Raw genomic sequence first — 13596 nt, forward strand, 5'->3', positions numbered from 1 at the left:
TATACAATATTGGGTTGACTGATTTGAATAATGGCAGATTTCTATGTCTTTTTTGTGTTCTCTTTAAATTTTCATAAGAAACAGACATTGGCTTCCAATAAAAAAAATGGCAGCTATAATTGAAAAGCTTAAAATGTTGAGTGGTTTTGAAAGTTTCCCATTAAAAGCATCAGAATCAAAATGATCTGTTCCACTGATACCCTTGACTGAAGACCAGTCCTCCTCTATCAGGGATGGCTGTCCTCTTCAACCAAGTGTGCAGCTTCAAGAGGGACACACATGGAATGATGAGGGAGGAAAGGGACACCCACATAGCCAGCCAGATCAGCTGAATCATCCTCAGAGATCAATGGGGTGACAGATGTCAAAACCAGATCACCCTCACATCCTCCACGTATTTTCTGACTTTCTCTTTCAAGTCATCATTTACCGATTGATTCATAGTATCATGTTTGTAGTATCCATGTAATTATCTTTTTTTTTTTTTTCTTGTTCTTTCTGTGGTTGATTTCTACTTACCTACAGTTGTGGTCAGAAAAGATGTTTGAAATAATTTCTATCCATTACATTTCTTGAGCCTGGTTGTGTGTCCTGGAATGTGATCTATCCTTGAGAATGTTTCACGTGCACTTAAAAAGAATGTGTGTTCTGGGGTTGTTGTATGCAAAGAGTCCTGCAGACATCAATTAAGTTCAACCGTTCTATTGTGTCATTAAGAGTCTTGGTTACCTTATTGATTTTATACTGGGAGATCTGTCCAGTGATGTCAATGGGGTATTAAGATCTCCTACTATTATTGTATTCCATTTAATTTTTCTTTTTATATCATTAGTGTTTGTTTTATGTATTTAGGTGTTGTCATTTCCTATACCAGGGGAACTTCCAGACCCAGGGATTGAATTTATGCCTCTTGTGTCTCTTGCATTGATGGGCAGATTCTTTAGACCAGTACCACCTCAGTTCAGTTTAGTTCAGTCGCTCATTCATGTCCGACTCTTTGGGACCTCATGAATCACAGCATGCCAGGCCTCCCTGTCCGTCACCAACTCCCGGAGTTCACTCAGACTCATGTCCATTGAGTCGGTGATGCCATCCAGCCATCTCACCCTCTGTCGTCCCCTTCTCCTCCTGCCCCCAATCCCTCCCAGCATCAGAGTCTTTTCCAATGAGTCAACACTTCGCATGAGGTGGCCAAAGTATTGGAGTTTCAGCTTTAACATCATTCCTTCCAAAGAAATCCCAGGGCTGATCTCCTTCAAAATGGACTGGTTGGATCTCCTTGTAGTCCAAGGGACTCTCAAGAGTCTTCTCCAACACCACAGTTCAAAAGCATCAATTCTTCGGTACTCAGCTTTCTTCACAGTCCAACTCTCACACCCATACATAACCACTGGAGAAACCATAGCCTTGGCTAGATGGACCTAGGAAGCCATTAACATATTGGGGTCATATATTAGCAAGTGTAATATCTTCTTCGTGTATTGACCCCTTTATCATTACACAATATTCTTCTTTATGTTTCATTATGAACTTTCCTTTAAAGACTATTTTGTCTTATAAGAGCATTGTTACATGTCCTTTCTTGTAATTTTCCTTTGAATTTTCTATTTATCTTGTGGTTTGTCTTCTCTTCATCTCCTTGACATTGTTTGATTAGGTGATATTTAAAAAATTTATCTTTTCTTGAACTGTATAGTAGTACTTGAATCTATGTTGTTACATCAAATATTCCTAGTAAAATCCAACTAGCCATGATTGGAGGATGAATTCATGAATGACATAATGACTATTTATTTAATATTTCAACCTTTGTCATGGAGGTATATTTTATTAATATGATGTTCTTATTTTGTTATTTCAAGGGCATGTGTTTTTGTCACAGAAAGTCTGAAGATTAAAATTTTTTATTTAATAAGGATAAAACTGAATATAAGAACTAGGGCAGAGAAAACAAATGGTATTTTGAAAATGATGGTCTTTGTTCCAGATACAATATGGTTGGAAATGTAGTGATTCTGCAGAATAATTAGTGAAAAATACCCTTAAATACCTTTTGAAAATGGGATTATGATTTTTAGAACTTTTTCTATGACAATAGAAATGAAATAACAATGGATGTGAAGGAAAGGTATATTCACTGCCAAGATTTAGCAATCTAGTTTTAAAAGTAAAACTTGAGGTATTCTAAGTTTGTGGTGTATGTGACTAAGATGGAAACAAGATACCTGCATAGGTGATTAAACTTCCACTTCCTCAGATCTGTTAGAATATGATAACAATTTTTCAGAGGCATTTAAAATGGAAAGTATAAATAACACACTGAGAGATCCATTTGTGCTTTTAAAGGCAGCCCAAAGTCTCCTATTTTCTGGAGGTGTGTGATGAGCTAAACTCTCCTCAAATAGCCTAAGTGTGAGAATTTCCTGTTCAAACTTGAGGTGACACATTGATGACAAATCAACTTTTTCCATTCTTGCTTCACTCTGAGCCTTCACAGGGCACTCTGTGAAAGTCACAGACATTGCTTAGTCTTGTCCTGGATTTATGTTTTTAAATTTCTCCGTTTATTACCCAGCTATAGCAGGCCTCTTTTATGAGAGTATCCTGACCTCCCTACTAAAGAATGCATGACTTTCTGGCCAACAGAAGGTATGTGTCTCTCCTCTCCTGTCTCTCTATTAGACCATCTCACTTAGTGGGAACTAACAAATATTAAATGTGATACAACTGATGTACAGTTTATATATGGCAAAATCAAAGTAGAACATTATTTTTTAAAATAATTTGGGGTAAAAAGCAATCATAAATTATCAAATATGATGGACCATTTCTCCAAGTATTCAAATTATTGTCTGTAGAAAGTTACTCAAGTGCATACACAAAAGGCATGAGTGGGTTTGTATATAATATTAAGTAAAACCCAAAGACCTCCTGACAGGGAACAATTAGTTTGAGATTTTATGATCAGCAGAAGGTAAGTTTTTTGTATAATAATATGTTAATATATTTTTGCTCAAACTTTATAAATATATTCTTGGAAAGGAATTCATTGTATAGCAAAGGACAAACATAATTCCTCATACATGTATCAGATTGAATACAACAATCCAAATTTTTAATAAAAATCAGGTTGAGGTAACTTCCTAAAGGCTAATTTAAACTTAATTGTAAGCAATGGAAGTATTTTTTTTTAAAAAATCAAACAGCATAAATGATATGCTAAACTAATTAAAGACACTAACAGATATAAATCAGAAATAATATCATAGAAATGATGACCAAAATAATAATTAAAACTGATAATTATTGAGAACTTATAAGTGCCCAGTTGAGTGCTCAGTGTTACATGCATTATATATTACATAACCTTATTTCCATTTTAGATTACAATATGATACTAGACACTAAATAACTTTTTGAAGATCACATTTTATAAATTTAAAAACTATAATTCATTTCCAGATATTTTTGACTACTGCATCAACTGTCTGAATTATAATTATTGTTATGTTATCTGGATTTTTCATAAGTAATCACCATCGCTTATACAACTAAAATGACCTTTACTAACTTTAACATCTATAGGATCTTTCTGGGAGTTTGAACCAACAGTGTCTTCCATAAATGACATATACCTGTTTTTCATTTTGTAGGTTCAAATCATAGCCATTAAATCACTTATCAACAACTTTTGTAAAATAAGTATGTTTTAGTCTTTTTCTGTTGTTTTATTTTTCATATTGTTTAGTTTATATATGATTAGTGTGTCATGTGACATATTACAATATATGAAACATTTCCTCAGTTTTTAATGATTTCTCAGAACTCCTCAACCATTCAAAATAAAGACCATTTGGTACACCTTTTCATTGATCAAAGTCACCAAATAATGTAATATAGTGCAGGAGATTGTTGTGTATGCCAACATTACTCTCTCCTCATCTTTAAAGAACTTAGTCATTAAATCATTATTAAATTTCAAGATTATTATAAATATAGCTGAATCTCTCTTGTTAATAAAACATTTTAATTTTAATACAAGGACTATGATGATTTTTAAATATTTCTGTGGAATCTGACTTCAGTGAGGATATTATTAGCCACAAACTTCTTTATTGCTCCCTAATTTATTGCTTTTCATTGTTTCAACCAATAATATATTGTCAAATACAGTTTAAAAAAGTATTCTTTCATGAAAGCCTTGTTTAAAGTACTGAGGAATTTAGAAGCAGGCTTTACATTTGTTCAGCTGCAAAGTGAACACTAAACTCTTTGCCCCACCCATCTTATTATACTAAGGTTCTTATCTCACCTACACCACTTATTCCTCAGTTCACTTGGAGCATGGTCCTTGACTTCACTCAGCTGCAAAGATGAATAACCAAGGAGTAACCTATGTAGAACTGAAGGCAGCCAAGAGCTCAAAGAGACAGCAAATGAAACCTAAGATTTCTAAAAGTTCCAGTTCAATAACTGAGCAGGAATTAACATATGCAGAACTAAATCTTCAAAATGCTCCTCAGAATCTTCATGAGAATAAGAACTATCACTCCAAAGGTGAAACACTTACTAGTCACACAATGAAACTGCTCTAGGATGTGCCGTTGGGGTGCAGAGGTGTGGAGGAAGAGCAGGGGAAAAGCTCGCATATTTTTCATTTTGAGAAAGGGAGCTTAAAGTTGGCTACGGTATTCTAATATGAAATTGGAAGGCTACTTTTATTCTGGCATTGCTATAATTTGAAGTCTTTGATCAACAACTCATTCACCATTATGTTCGCTGAAAATGGAACATATTAGAGAAAGACTACAGTGGTAGAAATGGGTTGGGGTCCAAGTTTATATCCATAAATCCCTGTTCATATCGATTCTCGTGTACAGAAAATCTAACCAGCTGTCCCCATCACTCCTTCACTCCTTTCTCACCGTTTCCTTTTCTCTCCCTGCAGGCTCACCGTCACCTTCAGAGAAGTTCATTGCTGGGATCCTGGGAATCATCTGCCTTGTCTTGATGTCCACTGTGGTGACAATGATCGTTGTTACTCCCTGTAAGTACATTTTTTAAAAACTATAAGGGAACTTTTCACTTTAACGATGATCAGTCCTCTAAACATTTTCACAATGTTATAGAATGTGCCTATCATTAAAAATACATGCAATTAGACTAAATGCAGAATGTTATTTGGAATTTGTGAAATACATACAATACAAAATAATTACAGAGAGTATGTATATGGATATTCTGATTTCATAATTCAAAAGCATGCTTTAGGAGATTGAAAGATCTTATTGAGAAACACAAATTAATTTTTGAGATTGGTAAGAGGTGGTAAAATCTGCTCCTTTAGGTTTTTAAACGATTTTTCCACCAAATCTTCATTACCCGATTAATTTTTCTTGGTAAAATCAGCTTTATTCCAGACTACTCTAATCCTAAACAATAAACTGAATTTCAAACTCACTAAATTAAATGATTATGATTTATTTAGAGTAATGTTAATTTTTATAATGTTTAATTTTGTAGCTACTGTAATACGGGAGCAGAATAACTCCTCTCCGATAGCAAGACTCCAGAAAGGTACATAATGATTTTAAAACTCTGATATAAATACAATTTGAATTTTGTCTCTATCTTAGGCTAGTGAAAATAAGAAAAGATTTAGGGGTAGAAGATAAATTATAAAATCGGGCAACAAACATGGGTAAATAATGATTATGGGAGAGTGTTTTTCCCTATACAACAATATGATCACCATATCCATTGTTGGCAATTGATTCCAATTTTTGCCTGCTGTAATATGGTAAAAGACAAATACTTTTGCTACTCTAAAATAGAAGTTTCATTTCTTGATTTTTAGGACATGTAAAGAGGAGATTTTTTTTACGTCTGCTTTATATGGAGACATAAATTGCGGTGTGAGAGACTGATGCTGTGAATGTAGGAGTGAGATTTGTTTCATATGTACCAAACTTGAGGGCACATGGCTGTTTTTTAATATAAATTTAAATGTTTTATATATGTGTATATATATATACATGTTTATATCTATGCATATATGTAAGTCAATTTTTGTTTTTTTTAAAATTCAAATTGCCTTTGAATAGTAATTCATAATCTTTCTCCAGAATTTCATTGTGGTTGTTGTCCAAAAGAGTGGTTTACATATTCCAACAATTGCTATTCTCTTAGTTTGGAAAAAGAAATATTGAATGAGAGTTTGATGTCCTGCACTACTAAGAATTCTACTCTGCTTTACATAGATAGTGAAGAGGAAATGGTAAGATATTAAGTGTTTCCAACAGTTTGTTAAAGGCTTGATTCAGTCAACATTATATTTGTTAGAATTCACGTGTGTTTTTGTACATATTTGTAGTTTGCTTATTTTCAGATCTGTTAATATTCCATTAAACAGTGGAATACGACTTTATGATACTTTATTTTCATTTTAAAACCATTAATGCATGTTTGGTAATTTCCAGTTCTTCTGCTCCTTGTTAGCACGTGTCCTGCACCTTGTAAGGCTCACCTGTGTTACCTACGGGATTCTCTGGGCACAGGAAGAATGGTTTACCTGTGCCACCTCCAACAGTTAGGTTAGGTATTGGGTGTTGGGAAGTAAGAGGCCTAGGTCACTTTCATCTGATGGTGGGGAAGATACAGTTCAGTTCAGTCACTCAGTCGTGTCCGACTCTTTGCGACCCTATGAACCTCAGCATGCCAAGCCTCCCTGTCCATCACCAACTCCTGGAGTCCACCCAAACCCATGTCCATTGTGTCGGTGATGCCATCCAGCCATCTCATCCTCTGTCGTCCCCTATACAAGATGCCGTAACTATTGTTCCTGCACCTCCCACCCTGTTCTCTCATCATGGAGAAGAGATTAGAGATTACAGAGGATTAGGGCTGCTGGATACTCTCAGACCTCTTCACTTTTCTCTTCCCACCATGCAGGGTTCTCCTTTCTTGTGTCTTTCATTAGTTCATGTGTCTACAGTTCAACTGAGCAGGGAGTAACAGAGAGAAATGATTCTCTGACCCCTTGTCCACTGGATTCCACAGAAATAGATTGCTTTGGGGTTTATCTAGTCAAAGAATGGTGTCAAACTCAGAAAACCAAATATTTGGCTCTCATGTCACTTATTTTCTCGATTTCATTCCCTTAATTTTCTTCTAAAACTGAAATTCTAATGAACATATAGTAGTAGAGAAATGCAATTATATACTCACAGTATCCAGAAAAAAGAACATCACAGAATCTTAAAACTTATGTAAAGCCTTGTTATGTTAGTTTTGCCATGAGTAAAAAATAAATTACACAAATCAGAATTTTCCTTACTGCACAGGTATTCAATTACTCCACCTTCTTATCCCTCAGGTTTAATGTTAGATACAATTCACAGTTGTCAATATCCCCAAGTTGGTATACTAAGTGTCTTCTTTTGTGGGGTCTGTACAACTAATCCATGTCTTTGTAAATACTCCCTTTATTAAATGGTCCTCAAAAAAAAAAAAAAAAAAGGATTTTCCTTATTAACATTAGAAAACAGTGAAACTGATAAGTATAAATGTGAATTAATTTTGAATCAAAAGTATAGACATGGTTAATATTTATGGCAATATTAAATATTCCAACTTGCAACTTTTATGATTTTAGTATTACATTTAGAATTTAGCATGCTTATTCTATTCAAAGAACTAAGTTCAGTTCAGTTCAGTCACTCTGTCCTGTCCAACTCTGAAACCCCATGGACTGCAGCACGCCAGGCTTCCCTCTCCATCACCAACTCTCGGAGCTTGCTCAAACTCACGTCCATTGAGTCTGCCATCCAATCATCTCATCCTCTGTTGTCCCCTTCTCCTCTTGCCTTCAATCTTTCCCAGCTTCAGGTCTTTTTCAATGAGTCAGTTCTTCACAGCAGGTGACCAAAGAATTGGAGTTTCAGCTTCAGCATCAGTCCTTCCAATGAATACTCAGGACTGATTTCCTTTAGGATTGACTGGTTTGATCTCTTTGCAGTCCAAGGGACTCTCAAGAGCCTTCTCCAACACCACAGATCAAAAGCATCAGTTGTTCAGCGCTCAGCTTTCCTTATGGCTCAACTCTCACATCCATACATGACTACTGGAAAAATCATAGCTTTGACTAGACGGACCTTTGTCGGCAATGTCTCTGCTTTTAATATGCTGTCTAGGTTGGTCATAGCTTTTCTTCCAAGGAGCAAGTGTCTTTTAATTTCAGGGCTGCAGTCACTATCTGCAGTGATATTGGAGGCCAAGAAAATAAAGTCTGTAACCGTTTCCATTGTTTCCCCGTCTATTTACCATGAAGTGATGGGACCAGATGCCATGATCTTAGTTTTTCAAATGTTGAGTTTCAAGACAGCTTTTTCACTCTCCCGTTCACCTTCATCAAGAGGCTATTCAGTTCCTCTTTGCTTTCTGCCATAAGGATGGTGTCATCTGCACATATGAGGTTATTGAGATTTCTCCTGGCAATCTTGATTCCAGCTTGTGCTTCATCCAGCTTGCTATTTCATATGATGTACTCTGCATAGAAGTTAAATAAGCAGGGTGACAATATACAGCCTCGATGTACTCCTTTCCCAATTTGGAACCAGTCCATTCCTCCATGTCTGACTCTAACTGTCGCTTCTTGGCCTGCATACAGATTTCTCAGGAGGAAGGTAAGGCAGGTGAGAAATACCAATTTCTTTGGTATTCCAATCTCTTTAAGAATTTTCCACAGTTGTGATTCACACAGTCCAGGGCTTTGGTGTAGTCAACTTTTATGTATTATAGTGTTAGATGTAAAATCTAACATACTCATTTTGTTCAAAGAACTAAAGATCCTATGAAAGAATGCATCCTTTGACTTGCATTTTAAAAATTAATAAAAATCTTTCATGATGATATTTTAGTGAAAATTCTTTATTTTGGGCTAGAAATTTCTGATGTCCCTGAAAACTATATCATGGATTCCAGTCCTTCGTGAAGGTCGTGGTCATCCATGGATGTGGCAAAATGGTTCAATTTTCAAACTAAAGTAAGTTTTTTAAATGAATGCTATATAGAGGAGGAAAATACAAATAGAAATATTAATAATATGAACACATTTGTTTTCATTGAATTATAGAAAGCTGAAGAAGATGTTGAAAGTTAATAAAATGTTGATATAAATGTTCAAAAATAGGTTACTCTGTAGCCCATTTTCCCAATAACAAGCTCTTACTGAAATTTTATTAAAAACATCATTACCCATTTTCAAAATGTCTTTTATTACAGTTACATAGAAAGAGTATTGTTTCATGAGTTGCCTTCATAGAATATAACAGAATTATGCATTTTTTTCATAACAGGATAACAGACCATACATCTGGTGAACGTAATTGTGCTGTACTATCCTCAAGGGGCATAAAAGCAGAAAGCTGTCAGATTCCAAATACATATAATTGCAAGCATAAGCTTGAGAATTAAAAAGTGAGTTTGGATGCTGTTGAGTAATTTTATCTTTTATGAAAAGGAAATAATGTTATGATTATATACATTTTGAAATGAATTATGTTATTTGTTCTAATAAGGTTTCAAAAAACATTGAAAGAAAACATCAAAATTCTGTAAATTCCATTGATAAAAATTTCTTCAATAAATTCCTTCAATAAAAATTCAAAATCAAAATAAAAATTCAAAAAAATTCCTTCAATAAAAAATAAATTAATTTTTGAAAACTGTTTAAATGTAATATGCATATCAAAAAGTATAGATATCACTTCTTTTGTGTCTGGCCTTTTTTGCTCAACAATATGTTTATGACATTCAAACTTTCTAAAATGTCACGTTTTCTGAGGCTGTTTACATGAAATATGAAAAAATTTGCTATTTGAGAACAAAGACCAAAAGTAGTTTAGCAATTACCAAGAGCTATGGGGAGCTGAGAAAGAAAATGACTGCTACTTGATCAGTAATGAATATTTTCTAGATACTGATAGTGGTGATGGTTGTAAACTATAACCATATTTAAAATCACTGATTTACACAGTTTAAACGGATGGATATTATGGTGTGTAAATTATACCTCAATAAATCTGTTTAAAAAAAAAACTTCTTGGGACTGCATTTAATATTTAAAATAATTTGTAAAGAGTCATCTTTACAGTATTGGCTGTTCCAGTCAATATGCTTTATCCTTCCATGAGTTAAGTTTTCTTTAAATTTTCCCTGTCAGATTTTGTGTTTCTCTATCTTGAGATGTTAAATATACATGGGTGTTTCATAGTCATGATTTTGTAAGTGACACTCTTATTTTTCAAATTTTAGTAATTTTTGGTGCAGTAAAAAGTAGTACATTAAGGTTTACATGTTGGTCTTATAGTCAATAATTTCTCTGACTTTTTGTATTAATTCCATCATTTCAAATATTTATTCTTATGGATTTTATATGAGATTTTTATATCTTTATATAACAGCTGTTCATATTTTTATTCCAGGTGCAATTATTTTTTTTTCTTGACTTATTTTCATAGGCTACAATTTAATTTCCAAAGTTGAATAGAAGGTACAGTAAATGTTCTGTATCTATCTCTTCTTAGTCAAGGAAGAGATTTCAATATTTCATCCTTAAATATGAGATTTATCTTAAGGTTTTTTCATCATATGTTTCTCATGTGAAACCATAATATTCTCATTTTTCAAACAAATTTTATAATCAATTGATGTTGATGTTATGTTTGCATTATTTTCTATCAGTTGGAAGGGTAATTGTTTTCTTTGTATAACGATTATGAAGTAAATTACCTTTATTTCTTCCATTAAACCAATATTAAATCAATCTTGCACTTCTGAAATAAAATCACAATGATCATCTGTGTTGCCCATTTTCTCAAAAAATCAATGCATATGCTATATGTAGATTAAGCTATTTTTCTTCATCTATTTCACAAAGAGCTTTAACTGAGTTTTCAGTTATGTTATATATACTTGACAGGTTGTTGTGAAAGCTATTAGGAAGTATTTCTCTTTTTCTTTTACCTGAAACTTTGTGAAAGAGGACTGCTACATTTTTGAGTGTTATTATTCACTACCAATGCCATCTGAGCATCTAGAACTATTTTGTGGAAAGGTTTATATAATGAACTTAATGTTTCACAATATATGTTAGGTTTACTCAGGTTTTTTTTTTTTTTTTTTTTGCTCTGCTTTAATTTGGTAATCTGTATTTTAGGATTTTTCTATTTTATATGGACACTAAAATGTATTCGTAATATTGCTTTTTATCTGTTTAATATCTGAAAAAACTATACATTATCCCTTTATTTCTAATACATGTAAAATATTTGATTCCTCTCAAAAAAAGTTTTTTGGCCTCACCTCATGGCTTGTGGGTCTTACTTCCTCAAACAGGTATTGAACTTGGGCCATCAGCCGTGAGAGCATGGAGTCCTTACCACTGAACCACCTGGAAATTCCCCCTTTTCAATTTTTTTCATCAGTCTTTTATCAATTTTATTAAATATATTCAATAAGAATACATTTGGTCTTGTTGTTTCTCCATATTGCAATTTTGTACTTTGTCTTGATTTTGTACTAATTATTATTTTCTTCCTTCTACTTCATTTGGTTTTTATTTCACCTAATTTCACCTTTTTTGTTTTTAATTTCTTGTGATGCAAGCTTAGATTTCTACTTTGTTTTGTTTTATTTCATTTGTAAAATAAGCATGTAAGGCAGTCAATTCTTCACAAGACAGACATTTGGTTTTGTATTTATCATGTAATTCTTATAAAATTTTTGAACATTCATTGTGATCATTTCTGTGGTCCACCTGTTATTGAGACATTTATGACCAAATTTAAAACCATCTAAGGACTTTCAAATTTTTGGTTATTGACTTGTGCTCATGGAAAAGAGAGTTCTATTTGGTTAGAGAATTTTCTGTGATGCTTGAAATGTTCCACATCTGTTCAATGTGGTGTGAATAGGAACCAACATTGAAATATTCCTTATTTTTAACTAATTAAAAGTTAAATTTAAATACCCGCCTTTCAGGGCTTCCTTGCTGGCTCAGACAGTAAAGAATCTGCCTACAATGTGGGAGACCTGGGTTCGATCTCTGGACTGGGAAGATCCCGTAGAGGAGGGCATGGCAACCCACTCTAGTATTCTTGCCTGGAGAATCCCCATGGACAGAGGAACCTGGCAGGCCAGAGTCCATGGGGTCACAGAGAGTCAGACACGACTGAACAACTAAGCACAGCAGAGCACAGCACCCACCTTTCAAGCGCCCAGTTGTCAGCTTGTCTAGAAGCTAATGCAGTGACACCACAGCTATGTGCGATATGAATATGCTTGGAAATACGATTTATTGTGTATTTTTGAAGTTTTCTGTTTGTTCTTAGTTTTGTTGACCTTTTATATTGTTTTTCTATCTCTATTTATTTCTCCTTCAATCTTTGTTATTTCCTTCCATCGATTAACTTTGGCCTTTATTCTTTTTGAGGTTCTGCGAAGTGGAAGATCGGGTTGTTCATTTGATCTCTTTGTTTCTTCTTAATGTTGGTGTTTCTTGCTATCACTCCAAAAAAATTTCAAAAGTTTATTAACAGGCTCTAATGAGTTCAGCCATGTATACTGTCAAGATGCTCTCAACATTGCTCTCTCAGATCTGCATCCTTGAAAATGAAATGGCTCCTACTTTGGGACCAGTGTACAGGTGTATATTCCAAGGACAGAGGAGCTTCCAATTGCATGGTCAACTAGTAGTTATGACCCTCTTGAAGACCTCCCCCAGCACTCCAACAGCAGATGAATGGATAATGATGGTATATCTGTACAATGGAATGTTACTCAGCAATGAAAAAGCATGGACTATTGATATACAATAGCATGAATGAATATCTAAATAATGATGCTGAGTGAAAGAAGTCAGAAAAAGTACATACTGTATAATTTCACATTTATAAATTTCTGGAAAATGCAAACCAATCTAAAGTGACAGAAAGCATACCAGTGGTCATGTGGTGTCGAAGGTGGGCAAAAAGTGGCAAGGAGAAGGTTGTGAAGAGACACAAGCAAATTTTTTGGAGTAATAGAAATATTCATACCATACTTATTTCAATAATTTCACAGGTATGAATATATTTGTCAAATGTCATATTCTACAGTTTGTGCCATGCTTAGTTGTTCAGTCATGTCTGACTCCTTGTGACCCTGGACTGTAGCCCACAGGCTCCTCTGTCCATGGGGATTCTCCAGGCAAGGATGTTGGAGTGGGTTTCCATGCCCTCCTTCAGGGGATCTTCCGAACCCAGGGATCAGACCCAGGTCTCCTGCACTGTAGGCCGATTCTTTACCATTTGAGCCACCAGAGAAGCTCATTCTACAGTTTCAATATCCACAATGTATTGGATGTCAAGTACTCCTCAAGAAAGCTAATTTTCAAAAAGGATGCCTTCTCAGAAGGAGCATGCCAGCTCCAGCTATTTCTAGTTTTGATACTGCTTAATTGATAGCAGTTCTCTTCTAATTTTACATATTTGGTGAATCTCATTATGCATTGCCATGCTTCTCTTTTGTTCCAGTGGTCAATTCACCTCTCCCTGA

General features: G+C 34.3%; 1 protein-coding gene across 2 annotated transcripts; it reads left to right on the forward strand.

Moving 5' to 3' along the window:
• Positions 1 to 4319: 4319 nt before the first annotated feature.
• Positions 4320 to 11572, forward strand: LOC120858838 (NKG2-A/NKG2-B type II integral membrane protein-like). Of its 2 annotated transcripts, XM_040235176.1 has the most exons (7): positions 4320 to 4557; positions 4949 to 5047; positions 5524 to 5577; positions 6126 to 6277; positions 8943 to 9043; positions 9357 to 9477; positions 11398 to 11572. In XM_040235176.1, exons 1-6 carry the CDS (start codon positions 4374 to 4376, stop codon positions 9472 to 9474), a joined length of 708 nt encoding a protein of 235 aa, XP_040091110.1. In that variant the 5' UTR covers positions 4320 to 4373; the 3' UTR covers positions 9475 to 9477; positions 11398 to 11572. The 2 variants fall into 2 exon arrangements, with proteins under 2 accessions (XP_040091110.1, XP_040091109.1); XM_040235175.1 differs by lacking the exon at positions 11398 to 11572 and having other exon boundaries at positions 4324 to 4557; positions 9357 to 10088.
• The last annotated feature ends 2024 nt before the right edge of the window (positions 11573 to 13596 follow it).

The sequence above is a fragment of the Oryx dammah genome, unplaced genomic scaffold (genome assembly GCF_014754425.2).
Source record: "Oryx dammah isolate SB20612 unplaced genomic scaffold, SCBI_Odam_1.1 HiC_scaffold_29, whole genome shotgun sequence".
Taxonomy (NCBI): domain Eukaryota; kingdom Metazoa; phylum Chordata; class Mammalia; order Artiodactyla; family Bovidae; genus Oryx; species Oryx dammah.